Source organism: Xiphophorus couchianus, chromosome 23 (assembly GCF_001444195.1).
Source record: "Xiphophorus couchianus chromosome 23, X_couchianus-1.0, whole genome shotgun sequence".
Taxonomy (NCBI): domain Eukaryota; kingdom Metazoa; phylum Chordata; class Actinopteri; order Cyprinodontiformes; family Poeciliidae; genus Xiphophorus; species Xiphophorus couchianus.
The window spans coordinates 28,425,713-28,450,398 of NC_040250.1; the positions used below are offsets into that span (position 1 = coordinate 28,425,713).

The 24,686-nt window shown below is 41.3% G+C and overlaps 1 protein-coding gene across 1 annotated transcript; it reads left to right on the forward strand.

The window, feature by feature from the left end:
* The first annotated feature begins 20,009 nt into the window (after positions 1-20,009).
* slitrk2 (SLIT and NTRK-like family, member 2) lies at positions 20,010-24,437 on the forward strand. The gene has a single exon (XM_028009587.1). It carries the CDS (start codon positions 20,820-20,822, stop codon positions 23,496-23,498), a length of 2,679 nt encoding a protein of 892 aa, XP_027865388.1. The 5' UTR covers positions 20,010-20,819; the 3' UTR covers positions 23,499-24,437.
* Positions 24,438-24,686: the final 249 nt, after the last annotated feature.

Genomic DNA, 24,686 nt, shown 5'->3' on the forward strand with positions numbered 1-24,686 from the left:
GCAAGTTATAGAGCTGACACACACACACACGCCGGCCACCATTCATCACTCCTGCTGCGGAACAATCCCAGAGACAGTTACAGCTTGACATATTGATGACAGTGATACATACCACACACAGATGTAGCTCGGAAGTCAGAGCTTCTATAGATCAACAAAGTTACCGTGACCGCTGAACTCCACAACTAACCAGCTGGAGACCCAGCCTGGTAAAAACCAGCCCCTTGTTCTACGCTTTGCTTCGTTTAGACGGTCTGAACCCACGGTTACGAAGAAGCAATTCCTTTCTGCAGTCACTAGGGGTGGACTCTGGGTAAAATCAAATCCAGTTGTCTTAAATTTCAACAATCGCTAACATTTGGCCGTTAGCGACTGGGTAAAATTGCTAATGTTTTGTCGTTAATGACTTTAATTGTTCAATACTTCAAAGTGTGTGCCAGCCTGATTGTGGAGGAAGCTGCACTATGAAGTTTAACAAAAAACTGCGTAAGCTGCAAACGACCAGCATGGACTCCGTAGGGAGTAAGACATTCTCCCCAGAATAAAACATCCTAAACATTCTTCTTTAATCGCTCAATATTTGGAAGAGTGGCCAACACAGACTGAACGTCTTTGTTCACTTCCTCCCTTTAAATGACCAAACTACAACCTTAGGCAGAGCACAATTCCAAAAGAGCACAGAAATCACCACAAGTCATTGTTCACAACTCTTTCTTCCGTTCGCTGATTGGCCGGGATGAATTGCATCCTGAGAAATTCAGCTTATTGGTAGAATTCCGAGGCGGAGCATAGGAAGGCAATGGTCAGGCTGCTGCAGACGTAAAGTGTGTGTCTTTGTGTGTGAAATGTTTTTCATTATTATTATTATTGTTACTAGGCTGCAGGGTATGCATAGTTACAGTTTGAAAGCTGCCAAAAAATGTCTTCCATATTGTTTTGATAATTTAATCCCTTAATGAGACGTTAAGAGAAAGTCCCATTTTCCACTGTTGTTGATTCTGGTCCAGAAGATTTGTTTGCCTGTTTTAACTGGATTGTTTTAGAAGCACTTTGCTGTTTGTGGCTTTGGCTTTATTGAAACACAAGAACACCAAAAACAAGAAAAAAGGAGAACTGTGGAAGAGTTTAATGTTTCTCCTCATTCATTTCAAAAGTCAAAATCATATTATGGAGATCCATTACACACAGAGTAAATATTTCAAGCCTTTGTTCCTTGTAATTCTGGTAATTACGGCTTACAGATAATGAAAACCCAAAATTCAGTGTCTTGGAAAATTAGAATTGGAATAAAATGAACAAAAAAGTGATATTTTAAACCAAAATCTGAGGCGTCTGAGGAGTATGTTACTGCATCAGTAATAAATCTCTAAAACAAATGAATATCACTTTCTCATATGAGGAACAAGTAATACTGAACTTACTATAATGATAAATATAATGTACCAGAAGCTTATGTTATAATTCAAGTACAACCCTTTCAGCAATAGCAGCATCAATACAATAACCTGTTTATTTGCTGTTACATCCTGGTACTTGTCGCCAATTTTCACACATTTTTTACCTGTTGTATTCAAATTAACTACCACTACTGTATTTGGGATCTACTTGAAAACAAACAAAAAACACACAAATGAATTCTTTTAAAAAGAAAATAAAATTGAAAAATAAATTCAGGAAGGCAGTCTTTGAACCATATGTGTGCCAGCTCTGTTAACCAAGAGCTGCTAAAAAGAAATGTTTTTAATAAATGGGAAATTATTATTCATATTCAGCAAAGCCTGACAGCAGCATTTGTTGCTAATAAGCGTGGGTCATTATTTTAATAAGGGTTAATGAGGATGGTGGGGCCAGAATTAATTATTTTTTTATGACAAAGGATCGAGACTGAATGACCTACTGCAGTAGTTTTAACACATTTCCCCAAAACTTCCATTTCCATAAAAAGAATAAATAAATAATATCCCACCAATATAATCTAGTTATGCAGGAATAGCTTAAGTTCTGTGCCTTGGCTAACGAGAAATTAATTTCCATTTGCTGCTCTGGATCAATTTTTACCCCCTGGGTAATTAATCCGTTTACAACGTATCAAGACGTTTCCATCTTGTTCGTGCCTCGTTCCATTTCATATCTGCAAACTCACCATTTCACACCTAAACTAGACCACATCACTTCATGAATGTTGCCTATTCTTGATTTTCTATAACATTTGTTTTGACAGATTTCCTTGCAGCAGACAATGAGGACAGAAAATGACTTTGAATTCTTGGTTATCTGTGAATGTACACAAAGGAAATAAAAGGTAAACGGCATCAATTCAAGCAGAAAAACTCTTTTGTGAAATTGCAAAACGCTGACCAGACATGTTCCGCCATTTGCAGCGAAGCCTGAAAGCTGCATTTGTTCAAAAGAAACATGGGTTCATTACTAGTAGTAAGACATAGAAAGTTTTAAAGCTGCTATGGTTACTCCGGCTGTCCAGTGGCGGGAACACTTCCGTTAGCAGAGCTAATTTTTCATGTAGCTACTTAGCGTTTTGCTAACTTTGAAAAATATCTATCACACTTAGCTTTGCCTAAATTAAAATTTCCAGATAAATTCTAAAACCCTAACTTACTTGCTGTTTTGGCAATTTTTCCCTTTTTTTATGAAAATGGTTCGTGATATCCTTCCAGAATATTCTTGTATAACAACAGTCTCAAAACAAGCACTACTCACATTCTCCACCCATTTTTTCTGTACCCAGAATGTTGTAGGTTTCTCTAAAAGAAACCTACAACACTTCAACTGGCTTAAGAAAAGGACAAATTCAACTACCTGACTAGTCTAACTCTCCTATCATGAGTGACGATATTAAAACCAAAGGGAAACTTTCATCTCTAAAGCTGTTTTCAAAGTAAACACATTTGCTAGAAGACTAAACTTAGAAGGTGTTTATTTTAGATGTTTTATAACTTATAACATTCTCATATTGCTGAAGGTTCTTTTTATGTTTTAAAAAATATCTGAACCGCTAACTCACATCGTGTCGCCTTTTTTTTTTTTTTTCTGTGTGTGTACATTTTGATAGAAACTCCACAATAAATGGAGATATTGTGTTTCTACTCCAGGTTGTCATACAGTGAGAGTCCCATGCTGGCCCATGCCTTGCTTCACAGCATAAGTAGTTCAGTGAGCCAACGCGTTTGTGTACAAAGGGACAACATATAATCTCAAATGTAAAACTTGTCCTAACACACCTTCCCAGGTTCATAAAGTCTGACGTCCCATGGCCCCTCCTCGTCTTTCCTCTCTGCAGTATTTGGATTGAATCTCCTCTTCTCTCCCACACACACACACACAAACACACACACATAAGCACTTTGCTGTCAAGCCCTATTTCACACAGATTGCCATGGGATGGGAGAGTTATTACAGTGAAGCAGCTCAAGAGAGGCTTCACAGTGACTGTGATGAGAGGCCGAAGCAAAGGCTCCCGATGCTGCAGGTGGTGTTTACCCCTGCAGAGCCGAGTCACTGAAACTCTGTCTTTAAGTGTGTTTGGAATAAAGTGGATGGGGTTTTTTTTTTGTCTCACCATTTTGGAGAAGGGAAGCTTGTGTGCAGTAAAGACTGTGGATAGCTTAGTGCTGACTGCTCATTCCTGTGATGGATCTGGTTGTTTGTTGGTGGGCAGAGCCACAGCATGCAGCCTTTCTCTGTCACACATCTGTGTTCAGAGGCTGCATTCTTGACTGTTTAACATTTCTGTTTGGTTACAACTAAGATGACTTTATACATTTTGCTAATTTTATTTTATTTTTAAAAAATTATATCACAGTGTTGTAAATCCTTTTGTACCAGCCATATTTTGTCTCTTTTTCCTCGGTTCTGTATGGCAGCTTCATGTTGGACAACTTTAGGCTCTTACCACTCAGATCTATCAGTAACTCTGTCCCTGGTTAAACTCTGGTTTTCAGATATTTTAGAACAAGCTCCACTTTGGTGAATACCGGCTTGTCCAACTAGCATTGACGGCCATTACATTAGAAAATGTGTTTTGAGAGAAAGTACCTTTTTAAAATAACCATTAAATGGGTGTTAATACTTCTCTTTCAGCCCATTATTTTGTATTAGAAATGTTTTCTTTGGTTTTTTTTGTTTGTCTGATGTATGATTCTGATTTTAAACGTCATGTTTTCATTAGCTTTAAGTGAAATATCACAGTTAATAGACATAAAGGTTTTCAAACATTCATTTGTGTGTAATTCATCTTTACAATGTGTTTCGCTTGGTGATAAAGTTGATTAAAAAATGGATTTTCAGTCAGTTTATAATTCATTGAAAGGGTCTGTATAGCAATCATCATAAACAAAATAAAAACTATAACTAGAAACCTCATTGGATGAGAAACGTGATTCAGTCATTTGGTCCATTTTTTACTCTGAAGCAGAACTTTTTCACATTTAGAGTTAGATAAATGCTCACCTGTAAGTCAACTGAGTTAGAAACTCAGTGAGGAGTTTTCAAAATCCATTATGGATCCCTTGTAGATTAAAAATAATGACAAGTACCAACGTATTATTGTCGGTGCAGTAAAGCTGTAACATCTCCATAAAGGAGGCTGGAATCCAAGAGCCAAGTAATAAGAGAACAATGAAATGTGATGAAGGATTTTCCAAAGGAATGCTGCAACCTTCCCATATCTGCCCTTTACAGAATATCAATCAATGAGCTTCAGCTGCAGTAAATGGCCTCACAAGGTGCTAGTAAGGCGATGTTAGGAATAACACACATTCTACCCTGAGCTGGTACTCTGTAATACTGGAGAAGTACATCTTGGACAGAGGCCTCACATAACATCAGGGCTCTGTAGCGTAAAACCTAAGAGCTGACAGCAACAACTTCACAAAGCAGACCCGATATAAAAGTGGCAGCCGCCCAACACAGAATCACATTTAGGGAGAGCTGGAGAGCATCGGGGTCTCTAAGACAACATGGTGGCCAAGATGAATAAACACATGGGTCAATACCAGAGCAGAGACCAAACAGGAACTGACAGTGACACCAGAGGTGCCAAGCGTCCGCTGCTGTTTGACAAAACAATCACCAACCAGAAGACGTGAGGCACTGCCTGGATTTCAGCTTAAGGAACCGTGTGATTCAGTGACAATAAAATTCCACAACAGGAACATCATGCAGAATTCAATAGGAATTCAACATGAGAATTAGCACTAACACTGTGGTGGATGCCGAATTTGAAGAGAAGCACTCATTTGTCAGCTCTTGATTATGGATGAGATCAAGTTGAATCCCATGAGAATTTCATAAGACATTGACTTCAGTCTGAGATTATGACCCAAGGTCACCTGGACATACTGCAAGAACAAAGAAATGTTCTTTTACTGACAATGATTTGGATTTTACTCATGCCTTGGGACATGTTTTCTGTTTTACTTAACTATAAACCTTTAAAACTGAGATTTAGTATTTGTTTTCCAAAAGAAAATCTTAGAAATTTTCTGAAATTTTTCACAGCAGAAAAAATCCACCAAAAAGAATAATGCTATAAACACAAGGCAGTATCTGTTTATTTCACTGATAAAGTCAAACTGAATCAGTGCCAACCTATTTCTTCAAAAATAATTTCTTGGAACATTGATTTCCATGTTTGTTCTAGGGTTAATAAGATTAACTATCATTTTTTAAGAATAACAGTTTGTAACATTTTTCCTTTTGCATTGTGAATGCAAAAAAACAGAGGTTAAATGTATTAGGAGTCATTAATCCACCTGATGAAGACATAAAGTTACGATGCAGGAATGTCACTGTGTGCAGAGTTGATTAGTGCGGATTGTTTCGTAACTGTCTTATTTTTTTATTTCCATCGTTCTGCCGCGATGTATGAAGCAGAGCTGAGTGTACTGTATGTACTAATCTACAGCTGGCTGATTTCCATTAGTCAATGTCAACAGAGAGCATTGAGAAGTGTGGGGGTTGTCATGTAGCCAAGATTTCTGGAATAGAATCAGCATAATTATTCAAAAGACTGAAATGCTGGTTGAGTAGGATCTCTCAATGCATCCATCTTCACTTTATATTTACATGCCATGGAGACTGAATAAGTTGGCAGCATCTTTGAAATGGGCACTTTGAAAAGTTACAAAGTCAAAAACCAACAATTTGGGTTAATTGGCCTGTCATAAGAGACAAAGAATGAGGGTTTAGTCTTCAAAATCATAAATGTCACAATTTCAAAGCAAATATTTATTTAACAAGCTAAATATACATAGTTGACTAAAAACTACATGTTTAATTTCCAAATAAAATATTTAGCTCCAAACCTAATATTTAGTTAGTTCCTTTTTTTAGCTTCAGACTAAATATTTAGTTAGCATGCAAAATTTTTAGCTTGGCAGCTAAATACGAAGTTTGGAGCAAAATATTTAGTTTAATGCTAAATACATAGTTTGCTAACTAAGTATTAAGCTTGGAGCTAAATATTTGGCTTGCTAGGTTAGACATTGTTAACATGTACAGTAGGTTGGAGCTAAATGTTGTTGGGCTAAATATATAGTTTCAGCTCCAATGTAATATTTAGTTAGCAAACTGAAAATTTTATTCCAAACCTAATTTGTAGTTAGTTAAATTTTTAGCTTCAGACTAAGTATTTAGTTAGCATTCTAAATATATAGCTTGATGGCTAAATATTAAGTTTGGAGCTAGTTATTTAGGTTGCTTGCTAAATATGCTTTTAGCTAAAGATTTAGTTTGCTAACTATTTTGTAACTAAATATTTAGCTAGCTAATTAAATGAATGAATAACATGTATGACTTTGAGAAATGAACCTGCATTGTTTTTTCTTAAGTCCCAAATGAATGTGGTTAATTTGTGACTGTGTAAATTTATACAGAAAATGTCTCTTTTCCACACTGGTCATAACATTCATCCATTACCTTCCACCTCCACAAGATCCTGTTGTCGGGGAAACCGAGAAGGAAACCCATGTGCCTCTTTTCTTAGTGACACTCTGCAGCTCATTAGGGGGGATCCCAAGGCATTACCTCAGGCCAGAAAGTATTTATAGTTGGTTCAGCAAGTTTTGGATCTCCTCCTATCGAGGATTGCCCGAAAAACCTCCAAGGGACGGAGGCCAGGAGAAATCCTCATCAGAAAACCGAGGCACTTCAACTGCAGAGGAGCAGAGGCTCTAATCCGAGCCTCCCGACGGAACAAAGAGCTCCTGAGCTTAGCTCTGAGGCTGAGTCCAAACTTATTTCCGTTGCTTTTATCTAGACTCTCATTCTTTTGGTCACAATCCATATATCAGGACAAAAGGCAGGGACTGACCTTTGCTTTCTTCCCCTGGACAGAGAGATAATAACGTTTGAGAAACTGAGCTGCCAAGTCGGTTTGCTTTGTGAAGAACTCCAACATCGGTTGTTAATTCAATAACATCATCCGGTTTCTAGATCTTATTTGATTTTTCTATACAATTTTGGTCCTTTTTTTCACATAACTATAAAATAAAGTGGCAGTGCTGTTCCTCTGTGTTATACAAGGCTGTAGGGGTGAGTAGACCATGGGTTGGCTTGACTTGGCAAAATACTCCATGCTACCAAGGGATGTGAAAAGTATTGCAGCTGTGAGCAAAGTGCAACAAGATTTTCAATGAAATATTCATCTTGTAGAAATAATTAAATTTGACAATTTATGCCATGCAAAAGAAAGAACCGTTGATATTTTCTAAAAATGCTAAATTTCCAGAACGTCTTCAGTGTTTTTGGTATGTAGCTTGTTAAAGCACATCAGCACGGTGACTCCTCAACAACTTTGTGGTAAAAGATTAGGATATTTTTCAATCATGCGGAATTTATTAAAGTCGTGATATGATTGTCAATCGGAGGCTGTCTCCTCAAAAATAATAATACTACAGTGTATAGCCTTCTCCTTGTGGCCTGATAGAGACCTAGTGTGTGATCGATAATGCAGCCTTCTTAAAATTCAGGACTTACCCAATAATGTGAGTTGTGAAGTCAATATTTGATGGATGGGGCAGATTTATTTTTCTGCTGGCATTTAACCTGCAGTGTTGGTCTATAAGTGTGTGCAGAGGAGACTGCAAAGATTTCGGAGTGGCTCCAAAGCATTCAAATAGTGAGAAGGGGAAGCTGGTCATTACTCCAGAGAGAAAGCAAAAGTTCTAATGATCATGTACACTCAAGTGAATTATTAAAACTTGTGTTTGCAGCATTTAGGGGAAGGATTGAAAGCACAATAAAAGGAACCATAGTGCAGCTGCAACACTTTGGATGATTGTTGCTTAGATATTATAGCATAATCATTGGCATTTACATGATGACAAGCTTAATGCAAAATTTCCTCTGTGCTCTGCTTCCCTGAGTCAGAGACATTAATCTCCAATCTGGAGTCAAAAACGAAGGGGCGCAGCATTCTCATGGCTGTTTCTAGATGACTGCATTTCAGATAAATAGTTTTTTAATACAGTTATACTGTGTCTATAAATCCAAACCAGGTCTTAAGTTCATTATCTGAGTTTGCCGCAGGGTAGCATATGCCATCATTTGCACTGGTTTGTTGATTCCAACAGTGTTTAAAGTTTAGGCCATGTGAAGATATTCGTAAGCTGTGTCCAATATAGAGCCAAATGAAATGTTCATGTTTATTTTAAGCTTGTTCTTTGCCTTCCCTTCCAGAAACTTCTCCAACTTGGCCTGAACGCTCCCAACATCTTCACTAGCAACTTTCCTCATTGGAAAAAGTGTCAAACTTTATTATACTGGGCAGTGGGATCCCTCAGGGTTGTGTGTTCAGTCCACTGCTGCTTACACTCTTAAAACACAGGAATCTGTATTTAAACATAAGAAACTCCTAATCATCAAATTTGCATATGGTACTGGTGGTACCACACTTTAACCACACTCATGAAAATAAGGGATAAATATTCAGCAAGAAAGTCAAATAGCTGGAAGGCTGAAGCAGAGACAGAAACACAGCAATAAAACATGGATAAAACAAAGTGAACTTCTGGAAGTTGCAATGTGAACACAGAGCTGTCAGGATCAACAACAATGCAATAAAGGAAAAGAATAGGATTAAGATTCCTCAGAGTGCAAACCTCTCTAGACGTTACTTGGGTGAGGGACTCCAAAGGGACTGTAAAACAAGATCAGTAGAGAAATCTCATTTTCTAAGCAGCTCAAGTACAAATAGCTCTAAGTGCCCCATATTGTCCTATGGGGCAATTGCCCCATTGCCCCATAGGACAATGGTGAGGATCTGTTGTACAGCAGGAAAAGTGCTCTGAGGATTCTCAGACTCCTGAAATCTTCTTCACGAAAACTTGAAATGTTGCTATCAGATATAGAATCACTGATCCGCTCAAAACCTTTTGATAAAAGCTGTTAACACTAAAATATTAATTATTAAGCACTTTACCACACTGCACTCACACAATATTCTTTCATATTTGTGAGGTCATGTGATGATATTGGATGAAAAAGCCTGACTCACAGTGTTTATATCCATCCCAAAGTAGTTAACAATGGAATATTTAGCTTTTAGTACATTTAGTGGCAGGCAGTGAGCTCCTGCAAGGTAACTATTCTTTCCCGAACATCCGCAGAGGAAGTCCACATGCCTCAGTGGAGGATTTAGAACACCTGAATTCAATTATTTAAAGGCTGACCCAATACTTTTGTCCACACCTGTTTTCCTGACATCCTTTACAACAAGGTCATGCACCTGTAGCTGGTAAGGTAGTGATGAAGAGTAGTTGCTGCTGGCTGACTGATGAAATAGTCATTGAGTGGAGCTGAGTTTGTGGGTCAGGAGACGTTTGGAGTCTAATTCCTGGATTTAAACCCTTCCCCTGTGCGCTTTTCCTGGTGTGAATATAAATCTGCTTGGGCTAATCCAATCATGAGTAAAGACTGGTTCACTAAAGATTTGAAAGTTTTGGGTTTTTTATGATATGTTTAATTATCTGAGTGGATTATTTGTTTGTTTTGTGAGTATTTGGTATAGTGCACTCCTCATGTTGTATTTTTTTGTAAGTTTTTATACACATTTTGATGTAAAATGGAGGTGTTTTTCTTTACTGTCTTTTCTAATTTCACCCTTGGCTTCCCTTACATTTGATGTTGTCAAGAACAAAGCAACTTGATCAAATGGAGACAATTTTACCAAGATTTTTTTTTCTGGTTCAGGAAGCAAAGTGAATATCAGAGCTGTGCCATGTAGGGTTAAGAATGGGAGCACAATGATCTTGAAAACATTCTGTCGTCTTATTCTGTGCTTTCAAGCAATATGTTATTCATATTAATCACAATATTTGGAACAGGGTGAATCGTCATAACAAGATTAATTTAAGTGCATTAGCATTTGGTTTTGAAAAGCGTGGTTTGGGGAATCAGAGGAACAGTCAATATTTAATTCAATAATACTTTGGGCTTTTTCTTTACATGTACGAATTAATCATTTTCCCTCCAGTCTAGTCATTAGATAGGGGAGTTTTAATTATTTTTCAATTATTTCTTGCATTATTTTCTGCCTTATGTCTTTACAAGAAAGAAATCACTCATGCAGTGAAGCATTTTCTGTAACCGAAAGGTTAAGATATTGTTGACTAAAATGTTGTTGATTCTGGACTAATTGTAAATAGCAGAAGTTTTTTTTTTTTTTTTTTGGGAAAGAACTAGGGGCATCAATGACGTTTAACCCCAAGGACCAAATTTGGTAGCTGAACTGAAACATAAATTAATATAATTGATTAAATTGATTATGTCTTCACAGCATCAGCGCTTCCTTGGCAACAAATAGTATACTGTGGGAAAGCCTGTTTGTTCCTCTTCAAATTGTGTCATATTTGTAAAGGAAATGAATTTGTGGACTGAGTTGAGCTGAGCATGTGGGTTGATAAACCTAATGTGATACGGCACACCGCTAACTGAGCTACTGAGATGAAATGAGAAGGAGGCTACTCACTTGTACTAGCTTTGGAGAGGCTGAATGGTGACTTGCATGTCTAGGCTGGTCACTCACTGGATTGCCTTCTTCCTCTGCTAGCCATTAGCACTGAGAGGCAAGTGTTAGCATCAAAGTGATGGTGTTATCTTTGGGTAGGCTAGTAATTAGCATAGCTAGGCTGGACTCATTTTGTACTTTCTTCTTTAAAGGAAACTTCATAGAGAAAAATGGTTGGCATGTGATATCTGTATCACATATTAGAGTCACTCATATGTTCTTCTGACATGTGATACTAATATTACTGTAATAATTTTTTTTTTAAAAAGCTGGAACCAGCCATATGCCAACTTCTTCTCCTTCTAAAACATTATGTTTCTGTCTGGTGTTATTTTGGTATAGCAAGCTGTTAAAATAACACCTTAATTTATCTGTTATATCCAAACTTTTCTTTTCTTAAAGTTTTCTTTAAAGAAGAGAGTATGAGTCATGGGTGACCACCCCAGGCTAGTTGCTAGCCTTGCCGATGCTAATTCCAGCTTATCGAAGGCTGACGCTAGCCTAGCCACGCTAATGGACAGCAGAACAGCAGGCATGCTAGTAGCCAACCTATCCAAGACTAATGCCAACATATCCAAGTCTGGTGCTAGCCTGTCCGCGCTAATGGACAGCAGACCATAAAGGCATGCTAGTCACTAGCCTCTCCAAAGCTAATGCAAGTGAGTAGTCTCTTTCTCATTTGCCAGAGCAGGTTGCTCAGTTAACACTGCCAGTGTGTAATTAATCAGATCAGTAGTCAGTTTCAGAATGGATATAGTCTCTTGTGGCAAGGAAGTAGCTACTGCTGGGTGCACAGTAGTCTCTTGAAATAGCGACATACTTAAGGGAAATTTAGAGAGATTACATAACCTACGGTACCTGAAAGGAACCCAGACATGAACGGGTAGAAGAAGCAAACTCCACACAGCAGCACCTCAGCTGGGACTCGAACACAGAATGTTTTAGAGAAAATAAAACGTGTTTGCCCCAATACTTAGATCAGTGAACACTGTTTATCTAAAATTATACCTACAAACAGAAAATCTGTGACCTTTCACTACGAGATTGTAGATTTATTGCTCCATGACTTTGCAGTAAATACAGCTCTCTGACTTGTTTCTGTGTGCACTCTGCTCCTTAAAGTTCAAGATGGCAGACCGGAGACAAACATGAAGAGATCTAAATGTTTCTGCAAAAAAGCCTCACACTGACCTTTAAAACTGGGTGTTCCAGTGCATTATATCTGAGAACGAAGCAAAATAGAATAATATTTTGTATACATCTTCATGTGCTATATTATATTAAGGGCTGTACAATGCACTTCTATTAACTGAGTCAGCGTGACAGAGATGCTAAAGATCTTATTTTATCTCTACTAAACCATGTCTTGTATTTTCATAGTGTTTTCACCAGGCTGGTTATAATATTACACACCCCGAGTATATTTTACCACAATATAGAGACAAGAATCTTCAAACCTAAATGAAACTGGCATCTTTTCCCTTCCAGTAGCTCTTCTTCTGGGAATACGTTTTCTGTTTGTCCTCCTCATGAGCTTTCAGAAACATTTTCAATCAGTCGGCAATGAGATGAGTAATCATTGCTTAATACACTAAGAGGACTATAAAATTCACGGTAAGGAGACGTTCTTTTTCTGCAGGGATACTTTAAAAGATGAATGAAAATGATCCATGCTGGTTTACTGTACTGTGGGGAATTGTTTTTTTTTATTATTTCATCAGACATCCTTTGTTTATATTTTGCTTCTGATGAGTCAAGGCTTTTTGTAGCTTAAGGATGATCAGGTTTTCTAAGATCCCTTTGAAAGGGAAAATAAAGCTAAAATACTGTCACCTTCCTAAATAATGGCTGAAGTCCTTTTTTTTCATCCTTTGGCCCAAAAATAAAATAAAAAAAATACTTAGGACATTATTTTACGAAGATGAAAATTCTCCAAAAACCTCTGACTAATTAATTGGAAGCAAAATACAACAGTCATGTCTAATTTTTTATTTTAAGTGCTTGTGAGATGCACAAAAATAAAAAAAAATTGGCATGCAGTGTCATCTGTTTTGTTTGTGAATTAATTGACGTCTTAAGCCCTTTTTTTTAGAGGTCAGAATTGGGAATGTAAGGCAATTTTTCTCTCTTAGTAGTTTGAGAATTTGTAAGGGTCCATTCACACCTGACACATTTGGTCCACTTTAACCAGACTAGAGTTTGTTTTTCCTGTTAGTCTGGACCTTTTCTGCTGGTCTGAACACACTCAATCGAACCCTGGAGTGAACCAAGAAACCAGACTGAGACCCACTTTCTGCGGTGGTCTTGGTCCGTGTCCAAAAGAATTACTTCGGCTTGCCTCTGGTCTTTATCTGATCTCATTGAAGTAAATCTTTTATTCTCTAAAGCTGATAAGTAAGAAGGTAGAAGACTAACACAAGAACATGGACACAAAAGGCCAGTTTAACTTTGAACTTACAATATAACTTCCAATTAATCATCTTCAAAAACCTCAACATATTGTATAATAATGACATGGATTATGTGGCTTATTTGCATCATCATGGCTGGTTGCCATACTGATTTTCACAATGGATTTTCACCTTGGAAAAGAAAACGACAGTAACAATTCAAAGGAGGTCTAGATTTGTAAAATATGCCCAATTTGAGCTTAATAGAATATTATTTATTCCTAAAATCAGTAAAAAACTTACTCTACTCTCTCCTAACAATGTCAAAGAGTCCTGAAGTAATTCTAACAGTGAGCATTGTGTTATGTTGAAGAATCACACAGAGCAGGGTCTGCTAAAGTGTCTGGGATCTAAATGTAGTTCCACATGGGACCTGAATGAACATTTCATTGTGTCGCCTCAGCACTCAGCCTCATTACAACATATTTGCTGGATGGTCATGATGGTCACCCAGCAGACGATTCGGCTCAGGAAGGCAATTAGTGGCTTTATCAATAGGCGAGCCTGCAGGTGAGGGGGAGTTTGATACAAATACATTTGCACTTAAGCCAGCCTCAAAGTGTGTGTACAACACTTAGATTATTAAACTTTGTGCTAATGAAAATATTAAAAAAGCCAGTCAGTTGGGTTTGCTAATCTGAAAACAATGTCTAAAGCCTAATAGCTAGTGGGCGGCTCAGTGGTCAGTTCTTTCCTTCAGAATACATGAAGTATGTTTTCATTTCAATCTACAAACATAACTTGCACGTCTCGCTACCTTCAGCATAAAAGACAACTAACAGGACTCTACAGCAATTGCCAAATTGTACCGTCTTGTTATGTTTGCATCCTGGGTGCTTTGAAAATCCACATTACTTAGATCATCCACCTCAAGGTTCAGGCCACTGTGCCAGCGCTTACCTGGAGAACCTACCGTCACTGATTTGAGCCACCCCACATCTAAAGATCAGGGCCCGTAATTCAAAGACTCTCGGTCCTCTCAGAGAGCTCTTAGTCTTAGTCCAAGCAGTCCTAGCTTAGTGATTCAGACTGATGCAGAGAGCAACTCTGAGTCAGGAGACGACAGAAATCCCCATCTTAGTGAGGTAATACTGATCCTGTTGCTAGGTGTGGTTGACCTTGTTGCTAGGTGCGGTTGACATTGATGCTAGGTGTGGTTGACCTTGATGCTAGGTGCGGTTGACCTTGATGCTAGGTGCGGTTGACCTTGCATTTGTGAACGTCACATATGCAAGGTCATCCGCATATGTGGTTACATTCAAATGTGGTTCCTGCTTTTGGAAACCGCTCCAAAAACACGAAGTGGACTAGAGCACAAGGCATTATGGGTAAATACAACATTAGAGGGGAGAAATATCTCGTGTTTTTTTTTTACCAAAGACAAAAGAGAAATCATACAACCGCTAAAACCTCATGCCTCTCCATTTTTCTTTACATTTTGTGAAGAAGCAACTTGTGCTCACTGTCTTCTTCAGAGCTTTTCACGTTGTTCTTGATGAAGTGCCACCACTGGTGAGGAGGGGAACAGGATTTTCAAAGTGTTTGAATTCGTTGACACAGTGCAGTGAGAAAGAGAAACGCGGCAGCTGACAATTAAACAAATGTTGCAACTTTAGTCTCCAATCAAACCGAGTCTACCAAACTGTCAGGTATAGAAACACATTTAGTGTTAGATGTCTAACCCAATGAGCTTCATGTTTTAGCACAATGTGAAAACATGTGACCTAACAGTCCTTATACTGATACCATTATCATTGGTTCATGAAGCGGAAGGATATTTGTGACTTTGCATTCACTACCTGTTTAAAAAATGAAAATGAATGAACCTTGCTTTTGATGCTTTATCATTATTATTGATATTAGATCATGTTCCATCGCAATCAATTCCTGAATTGTCCAAGAAGTTATTGCGATAATTAATGATGTGTTTGCTTTGACACCATTCAATGATAATGGCATATTAACGCAGGAACACATTCTGAAAGATCAACAAACATTTAACACTGGAGCTTTTAAATCTCTTTAAATTAATTTTAAATCTCTAAAATAAATAAACGAAATGAGAAGAACAACAAATAAAATGAATTATGAAGTCTCTGTAAACAAAAATGTCCTTCAAAATAAGAGCTAGTTGAGACCAGAGCACCAGACTGAAGACTTTTATCTTCCAGTTGATGGAAGAAAGAGAAAAAAAAAGGATAAATCATAAAAATGGAAATGATTGGACTTGTATTAATTTATCAAGCAATTCATTAATCTGCTGTTTATTGCGAAATGGCTAGTTAGCAATTTTACCAGTTCCAATTCATATAGTTGGTAACTGGAATTTACAATCTATGTATGTATTGATATATCAATATGTAATTTATTCCTTTGTGATGAATGCAGTATGTTTTTAACTAAACTGAAATTAATTGTAAATATTTCACATGGAATCTGCAGCCGGCCTCCTCTGGATGTGCTTTTGAACTTTACAAAGATCCTGTGAAACATGTAATGTGTTCCAGGTGATTAAAAATGAATGAAGCAGGGGGTCCATAAATATTTCAAAAAGTTGTTATTTACTGCATTTTGCATTCGAGCGGCATCCAGAAACTTCTTCCGTTTGAAAAGTTCTGAGCGCCTCCCGTTCTGGCCTTTACCTCCACTCCCTCGGCGTCTGTGGGCGGGGGCCGCGGCCGACGTGACAGATGCTCTGGCAGTAAATACCCGGACGGTCTCTGGCGTGGGAAACCTGCAGGCTTCTCCCCCCCCCCGGATGGCGCCGCCGACCCATCGATCACCCGCTGAAATCCAGGGGCGCCCATCGCTCTCAATAAAACAATAAACAGAGGAGCCGGGTGTCACTGTCATCACCACACGCAGCTCTCTCCATCATCATTATCCCCTCTAATGTCATTAGGATGACAACGTGAGAGCAGGTGGGCGTCGTTATGACAGCGCTCCTGTAGCCCGTCCGCTAGAAAGATGCTGCAGAGTTTTTTTAGCAGACTCAGGATCTGGCTGGCTGCTGCTGTCAGGAAAAACACGGGGAAAAAAAAGAAAAAAATATCCTCCTGACCTTTGCCCTCTAATGTCTACCCTGCTGTCAAAGCCTGCTTAGAGTTCTCATTCAGGAATTGGGAACGCTTCCGTTAACACTCCTGCTTACACTGACTTCTGCCTTCTAAAGGTTGAGCTGAGTTGCACGGTGCAAATCACGGATCAGTCACGCCGTGGTGTTGCGCGCCGTCCTGCAGCGGTAGAACCAGAGCTGCGACCCCGAGGTCAGCTGAGGACAGGCTCACTGTTCTGCTCACTTAGTTTGGAGGAGCAGCAGATGGAAAAGGACTTGGACTTCCAAAATGTAGCCCTGGAAAAAAGAAGGATATGTCTTTAATGTCTTACTTTAAACAGACTTTTAGATTTAAGCTCATTTCCCTTCACACACATTTTACAAGTCCACAAACACAGTGACACAGCAGTGAGGCTTTTACTGTGGAAATCTTTAGAAGTTTACTGTGACATCTTTAAAGGGGCAGAATTTTGTAAAATCAAAGTTTTGAGGTCTATTATAATGTTATTCCCTCATCAAAAACATACCTGTAGATTTGCTTTGATTCTTTCAAGCATGTTTGAGAAATCTTTTAATCTCCATGGCAACCATTCAGCTGTGTAAAACGCCTGGGTGGGACCTAGCTCCGCCTTCAAGGACAAAGCTCCTCCTCTCAGCTGCAGTTTCCAAGCTTTCGCCTTACGAGCAACTCCCCCACTCTGCTCCTTCAGACTAGCCAGCAGCAATGAGCAAACACCTGCTGGACCTGCACGTCTATTGAGCTCATTACTTCTCAGTGCAAAGCTGGTAAAAATGTTGATAAATGGTTGAAACAGAGTTAATAGTTGTGATGACTTCCTGAAGGCGGAGTTTCAGAAAGAGCAGGATTCTTTAAAGAGACAGAGATCCAATTTCAAGGCTAAAAATGACAAAGTCAAATTTCTTATAAGTCATATTTGACATGTGTGTTTTGCACAGCCAAATGGTTGCCAGGAGAGTTTAAATGATTTCTCAAAAATGCATGAAAGAATCAGGGCAACACTGCAGGCATGTTTTGATGAGGTGATAACCTCATCAAAACATAATAACATAACATGATGTAAAGATCAAAAAAGTTGATTTTACATAATACTGCCCCTTTAAACAAAGCAAGAATGCTGTGGCTTGGTTCCACCCAGAAAGGCTTACCACCTGGTGGAAAGCGGTCGTCTAGGAGGTGATTGCATAATTGCATCCAGCTGTGGAGACTGCAGCAGGTTGGCCACGCCCACACAGACCAGGAACCTGAGGCAGGTCTGGAGTCCTACCTCCATGTTCAGGTGATAACATGAACAGAGATCTGGGAGACGTTTTAGAACCGGACCAGCTGTAGAAACAGTTCTCTTCGCAGGCTATCCACATGAACTCACATGGACTCAATCACTGCAATCGTCAAAGCGGACTTCCGCACAAAGGCACATTTTTACGACTGCGTACTCAGAGTCGCACAGTAAACTGCTCCGGGAAACGAGGGCCACATGGAATTGTTTTGTGCGCTGACTCTCAACTCATAATGTTGAGAGTCAGCGCAACCACTCTCAATGACGTGTAGCACACTGCCATTGTGGATGCAGCACCGATGAATCGGGGCTAGGCGCCCAGCTAGCTCAGATGGCAAACTTTCTAGTATTCATTCATGTTGTGGGAAACGAATGAATTTGTCTCGAGAACTATAACGCTAAACTGTGACGTTTCATGGAGTACGTACAGTATGCCTGAGTATGTCGTAGTCTTTGTTTCTGCTGAGACTAATAATTTGACTGGATTATATTTCAAGGCATCAGAGGAAACGGTACTCAATACGTGCATCTTTTTGAGCAGACATTTTGAAAATGTTGCTTACACTCCACAATTATACATTAGATTGTGTTAATCTGTGACATGCAATCCTAATAACCCCAACCCTTAAATATTGGCTGTCACATAATTTTATTTTTCCAAATGTTTGACAGTGGATTGAAGGTCAGTACAGAAAAATAAAAAATGCTAAGGTTTTGTAGCATATTTGAGATACCAATAACCCATGGCAGCAGAACATAGTATCAAACATTTCATTCATTCAGTGATAGGTATTTTCCTTTCAAACCTAAATAAAAGAAAGAACCACAGACAACGTATATGAATTTCATGTAGAGCTTTTGCAAAAGGAGAAGGCTCTGAGAACTCTTGGGAGAAGGCTCTGAGAACCTTTTCTCCGAGGAATCCACAGAGCGTTCTGGGCTGCCCTTACAACGGCTCCTGTTTTTATTGTCAAATAAGGACAGGCAAGGGGGCAGTAAGGAAAAACAACAGAGGTCGTAAAGCTTCTAACCCAAACATCTAACAACCCAGGTCCAGATGTGATATCTGATCAAAGGTCTGAGCCCGGTTCAAATCTCGGTCAATACTGTCAAGAAAACAAAATACGACTGCTCACAGGTGGTTACTAAATTAGGGGGTGTTCTTGCAAAAGGGTTTAAAGTCTGAGAAACTCAGTGTTATCTATTTCTCGTAAAGTTGAACAGACAGTAGTGACCTCCAGGTCATTTACAGAAGAGAACACTTTAAACAGAAAATCACAAAGATCTTTAGACTTAATGTGAACTAGAGTACGAAAATAAAATGATAATACTAAAAAATCTCTAACATTCAGCAAAGAGGAAAAATCCTGAATGGTTGACAAGATCAACAAAAACTGACAAAGGTTTAGAGACGTAAAAAAACGTCATAATAGTTTACTATAGGAATTATAATATTCCGTTCCGTCTCACTGCTTCTCATGAAACGCTTGCTGGGTATGTGTGCAGAAACAAAGGAGCATGTATCACAAACAATCTGCCTTTCTTCTGGTTTAATTAGAGCGGCGTTGGATCTGCTCGCCTCTGGCGGAGGCCTCGAGCAGGACAGAAGTGCTCTTTTCCCAGCTCGATGTATGACTCTCATTCTTCTGATGATAATGGCATGTCAATAAGCTGACACGAGGCGGGGCTGCGAATGTGAGAGGGAGAGATAACGACTGGAAACAGAAAAACCAGGAGAAACAGAGGCAGGGAGGCAAAATATGAGACCCGTCGAACCTTTTCTGCCGCCTAGTGGTGTCATATGGAAAATAATAATGACAATAAAAGCTGTGTGTATCTGAGCGGCAGAGAGAAGATGTGTTTAACTCTTCATCAGCCAGCTCCGTCACTTTATCCTACTGTTGGAACTTTAAAAGTTTCATTTTCAACCTAAGGAAAATCTTTTTTTCTCCTCATTCAAAATAAAAAAGAAATAAAAACAGTATTTCCGGAAACTTAGGAAGTCCGGAAGAACAGGGTCCCAACAGTCCGCGCGCCGATTCTCAGGGTGACGATTTCTCCCCAGAGTCTACGTACACGTGTGTCGGCGCGTGCGTGTTCCTGTTGACAGTGTCGGTGACGTAAGGGGCCCCTGAGCTCCTCTCTCTCTCTCTCCCTCGCGCTCGCTCGCTCCTTTTCACGCGCGCGCACACACTCGGACTCTCGCGCCGCGGCAGCAGCAGCATCAGACACTCGGTGCTCCTCTCAGTGAACGGAGCGGAGGAGGAGAAGGAAGGACTGGCGAGAGGGGGGGCACGCGGTGTAGTTTCTCTGCTTCCTCGCGGTGTCTCCGGTGTTTTTTTCCTCTCCTCTCTCTTTGACTTTTTCTTCACTTGGCTCCGGAGCTCTGGGAAAAGCAGAAGGAGAAACAGCCGCGTAGCTCGCGCGCTTTTGCGCATTCCATTGGAATCTATTTTTTTTAAAAAGTGATTTTTTTCCCCCCTTCTTCTTTACTTGTTTATGTCTGGACTGAAATGAGGCACCGGGGTTGTGTTGGTGGAGCGGCAGAGTGGGAGGCTCTCCCAGAATGAGATGGAGGAAGGAGGGCTGCAGTGAGCTGCTGAAAATGTGCCAGCTCCACCAGCTATGAAGGATTCTCTTCATTTTTGCCTTTTCCTTCTTTTCACCTCCCAGGTCTGATTCCCCCTTTTCTTTTTTTCTTTTTTTTATCCCCCCCTCTCTCCTACATACACTATTTTATTTGGAGTTCTAACTGAAGGTTTGCGCCATCCCAGTGCGTCATGGTCCCCGTTTTGACACCAAATATTGCCGGTGCGCCTTTTCCCCCGTGTGTGTGAACGTGTGTGCGTGTGTCTGTGTGTGTATGAGCGCTCCTGCCTCCTTTTTCCTCCCCTCTCCCGCCTTGTGGGAATCCGCTCCCTCCCCCCATTTTTGCGCCCGATGCTCAGGCTGCGAAGTTCAACACTGGATCCATATTTTTGGCTGTAAACATGCTGAGCGGCGTCCTGTTCCTGAGCGTCCTCACCGTCACCAGCCTGACACCGTCCGAAACGCAAAGCCGCAAAACTTCAGCCCTCAAAGACATCTGCAAGACGCGCTGCGACTGCGAGGAGCGGGAGAACGTTCTGAACATCAACTGTGAGAATAAGGGATTTACCACGGTCAGCCAGTTGCAGGCGCCCCCGAATAAAGTCTCGCAGCTCTTTCTGAACGCAAACTTCCTGTCGAGGCTCAGTGCCAATGAGTTTGTCAGTTATGGCAATGTCACCTCTTTACATCTGGGAATTAATGGCTTACAGGAGATTCAAACGGGGGCTTTCAACGGTCTCCGCTTCCTCAAGCGGCTCCACCTGAACAACAACAAACTGGAGGTGATTAAAGAGGACACGTTCGCAGGACTGGAGAGTTTGGAATATTTACAGGCAGACTATAATTATATCAGCACTATAGAGCCTGGCGCTTTCAGCAAGCTGAACAAGCTCAAAGTGTTGATCCTCAACGACAACCTCCTTTTGGCTCTGCCTCCCAACATCTTCCGTTTTGTTCTGCTCACCCATCTGGATTTACGTGGCAATCGGCTGAAGATGCTGCCGTTTGCCGGTGTGCTGGAGCACATCGGCGGCATCATGGAGATCCAGCTGGAGGAGAATCCCTGGAACTGCACCTGCGACCTGATCCCCCTCAAGTCCTGGCTGGACACCATCTCCGTCTTCGTCGGGGACATTGTGTGCGAGACGCCATTCCGGCTGCACGGGCAGGACATCACTCAGCTCATAAAGCAGGACTTGTGTCCGCGCAGGAATGCTGGGGAACGGGCTCAGTCTGCCTCGGACTCTCATTTCCAAGGGGCCCCACACCCGACCTACCACGCAGGCGTCGTCACTCCCACTCGCTCCCCGAAAGCCTCCCGGCCCCCAAAGATGCGCTACAGGCCCACTCCTCGCCTCTCCAAAGACAAGCATGTCTTTGGACCCATAATGGTGTACCAAACTCGCTCTCCTGTCCCCATGCTGTGTCCCAGCGTGTGTGTTTGCACGTCGCAAAACCCAGACAGCGGCCTGAACATCAACTGTCAAGAACGGAAGCTGCAGAACATCAGTGAACTGAACCCCAAACCCACATACCCCAGGAAGCTCCACCTAACAGGGAATTACCTGCAGATGATCTACAGAACGGATCTGACGGAGTACAGCTCCCTGGAGCTGCTCCATCTGGGGAATAACAGGATTGCAGCGATTCAGGAAGGCGCATTTGAGAACCTGACGAACCTCAGGCGCCTCTACCTTAATGGGAATTACATTGAGTCGCTCTCTCAGTCCCTGTTTGCTGGTTTGCAGTCTCTGCAGTACCTATATCTGGAATACAACATCATAAAAGAGATTCTACCACAGACATTCAACTCTCTGCACAACCTTCAGCTGCTTTTCCTTAACAACAATCTGCTGAGATCGCTCCCTGACAATGTTTTTGGGGGCACCATGCTGACCCGACTCAACCTGAGGAACAATCATTTCTCCTACCTCCCGGTTCAAGGCGTTCTGGACCAGCTGTCGGCGTTCATCCAGATCGATCTGCAGGAGAACCCCTGGGACTGCACCTGCAACATTGTGGTGTTGAAGAACTGGATGGAGCTGTCCAGTACCAGCGTGGTGGTCAACGAAATCACCTGCGATTCGCCCTCGAAGCACGCCGGTCGGCTGCTTCGCTCGCTCCGCAACGAGGCTATCTGCCCCGAGCCCAGCGAGCCCCCTCCGCCTCAGCTGCCCCCTCCTACAAAAGCCCCGACGGTGATTAGTCCCAGCACCGAAGCCACCACCTCTCCGTCTCCCTCTCCTTCCCCTTCGTTCAGCTCGGTGAGCCCAACAGATTCCCACCTCCAGACACCGGAGCTGCACCCCGAGGTGCCCCTCTCGGTCCTGATCCTAGGCCTTCTCGTGGTCTTCATCTTGTCGGTCTGCTTCGGGGCAGGCCTTTTTGTTTTTGTCCTGAAGCGACGCAAAGGGGTGGAGCACGTCCCCACGGGCGCCAACAATCTAGACCTTAACTCTTTCCAAGTGCAATATGGCTCCTACACCCCGGAGCCGACGCACGACAAGAGCTCCGAGAGCCACGTTTACAACTACATCCCCCCGCCTGTGGGCTCCATGTGCCAAAACCCCATTTACATGCAGAAGGACGGCGAGCAGGTGGCTTATTATCGAAACCTGAAGGAGCTCAGCTTCAGGCCGCTGGACGCAAAGAAGGAAGACATCTTGACCCGCAGCCCAGGGACCTACACCATCAGCACGGTGGATTTTATGGATAAATCACCAACATGTGGTCTGAGCAGCCCAGAGCCTCCAGAGATGCTCTACCAGAACATCGGGGAGAGGCCCAACAAGGAGCTCCCGACGGCAGCAGGCGCCCCTCCCTTCACCTACAACTTTTGCACGCTGCCTAAAAGACCCTGCATCGTGCCGCCCTACGAGGCGGCGGCGGCCCGGCGCCACCTGACCAACCCAGACAGGTTGAACAAAGCCGTGCTGTACGGCACTCCGAGGAAATACTTCGGGCCGGAGCACTTCTCCAAAAACAATGAGCACCCTTCACTGCTGCTCCCTGGGAAGCTAAAAACGGAACCGGACTACCTGGAGGTTCTGGAGAAACAGACAGCCATGAGCCAACTGTAAGATAGCGACGGCGTTCTCCTCCAGCACCCATCATACTCACACGGTTACTGTCATTAATAGCCCTCTCTATATATCTACCTTATCTATTGGTGTTCAATCCCAACGTGAAGGACGGGAGGTGAACTGGCGCTCTTCGTCGTCTCTTTTCTCTTTTGCTTTTTTTCTCCTTTTTTTTCTTTCAAAATGTATAAAAGGAATATAAGAAGTATATTATTATGCAGTTCTATTTTTCCTTCTGAAAAAGTATAAATTATTTCATTTTATTTCTTAAAAAAAGAGAGAAATATTCCAAAAGACTTGGATAACGGCAGGTATGGAAAGGACAGAACTGTGTACAATTACAGCCTTTTACTTTTGGTGATTTGCTAGAGAGAGGTTGAGAGAGAGAGAGAGAGGAAGAGAGAGAGGGGGCATAGCCAAGTCCTTAATGTTTGCAGAAGGACGCTACAGATTGACATTCCTGTACATATGTAGCCTACGCAGACGAATGGTGAGCGTTCAGACGACAAGGAAAAAGCTTTCTCGAAAACCCAACAAGCGGCAAATCTTACTATTATCCAGAAAGTGCCTTTGCACTCATCGATTTTGTCAACAATGCTCTCTGCAAAATGAAAATGTTCCTCTTTTGTTTTTGGTTTTTTTGAAAGTGGTGTATTTTAATGAATCAAACCTTTATGTATAATAGCAGATTTATTTGTCCGTTTAAAACAAAAATGAAAGAGGGGGCAAAAAAAGACTTCCAAAGGAACTGAGGCGGGGTGTGAGAGGAGATCTGATTGGTTCTTGCTGAGTGGGAGGAGGGGTGGGGGGTATTTTTGCTTTGATTATGAAGTGTCTTCGGAAATGTACCGCTGACAGAGAACATTGTATGCTGTAGAGGAGCAATACAGTGCGGCAAGATTGCGCCATTAAATTTTCACTGAAGCACTTTGTCAAGACCCCGAGCTTCCAGGTCTTTTTTTTTTTTTTCCTGAATGTGCACGGTTGGTTGTGGATGTTGCGCTCTGTGTGTGTGTGTGAATGTATGTGTCATTGCTCCTGCTCCTTTCATCTCTAATGAAAGGCGATGTGGTTGTCTTCTAATTGATGCTTTTTCCTCCTTTCATTAAAGGACCAGGCATGGGCTGCTATGATAACCTCACATCTTTTATGGTATTCATAAGGATTATGAGGAATATGAGAATATTT

Coding starts and splice junctions, on each gene's coding strand:
- slitrk2 (XM_028009587.1), top strand. CDS start 20,820: ATGCTGAGCGGCGTCCTGTTCCTGAGCGTCCTCACCGTCACCAGCCTG.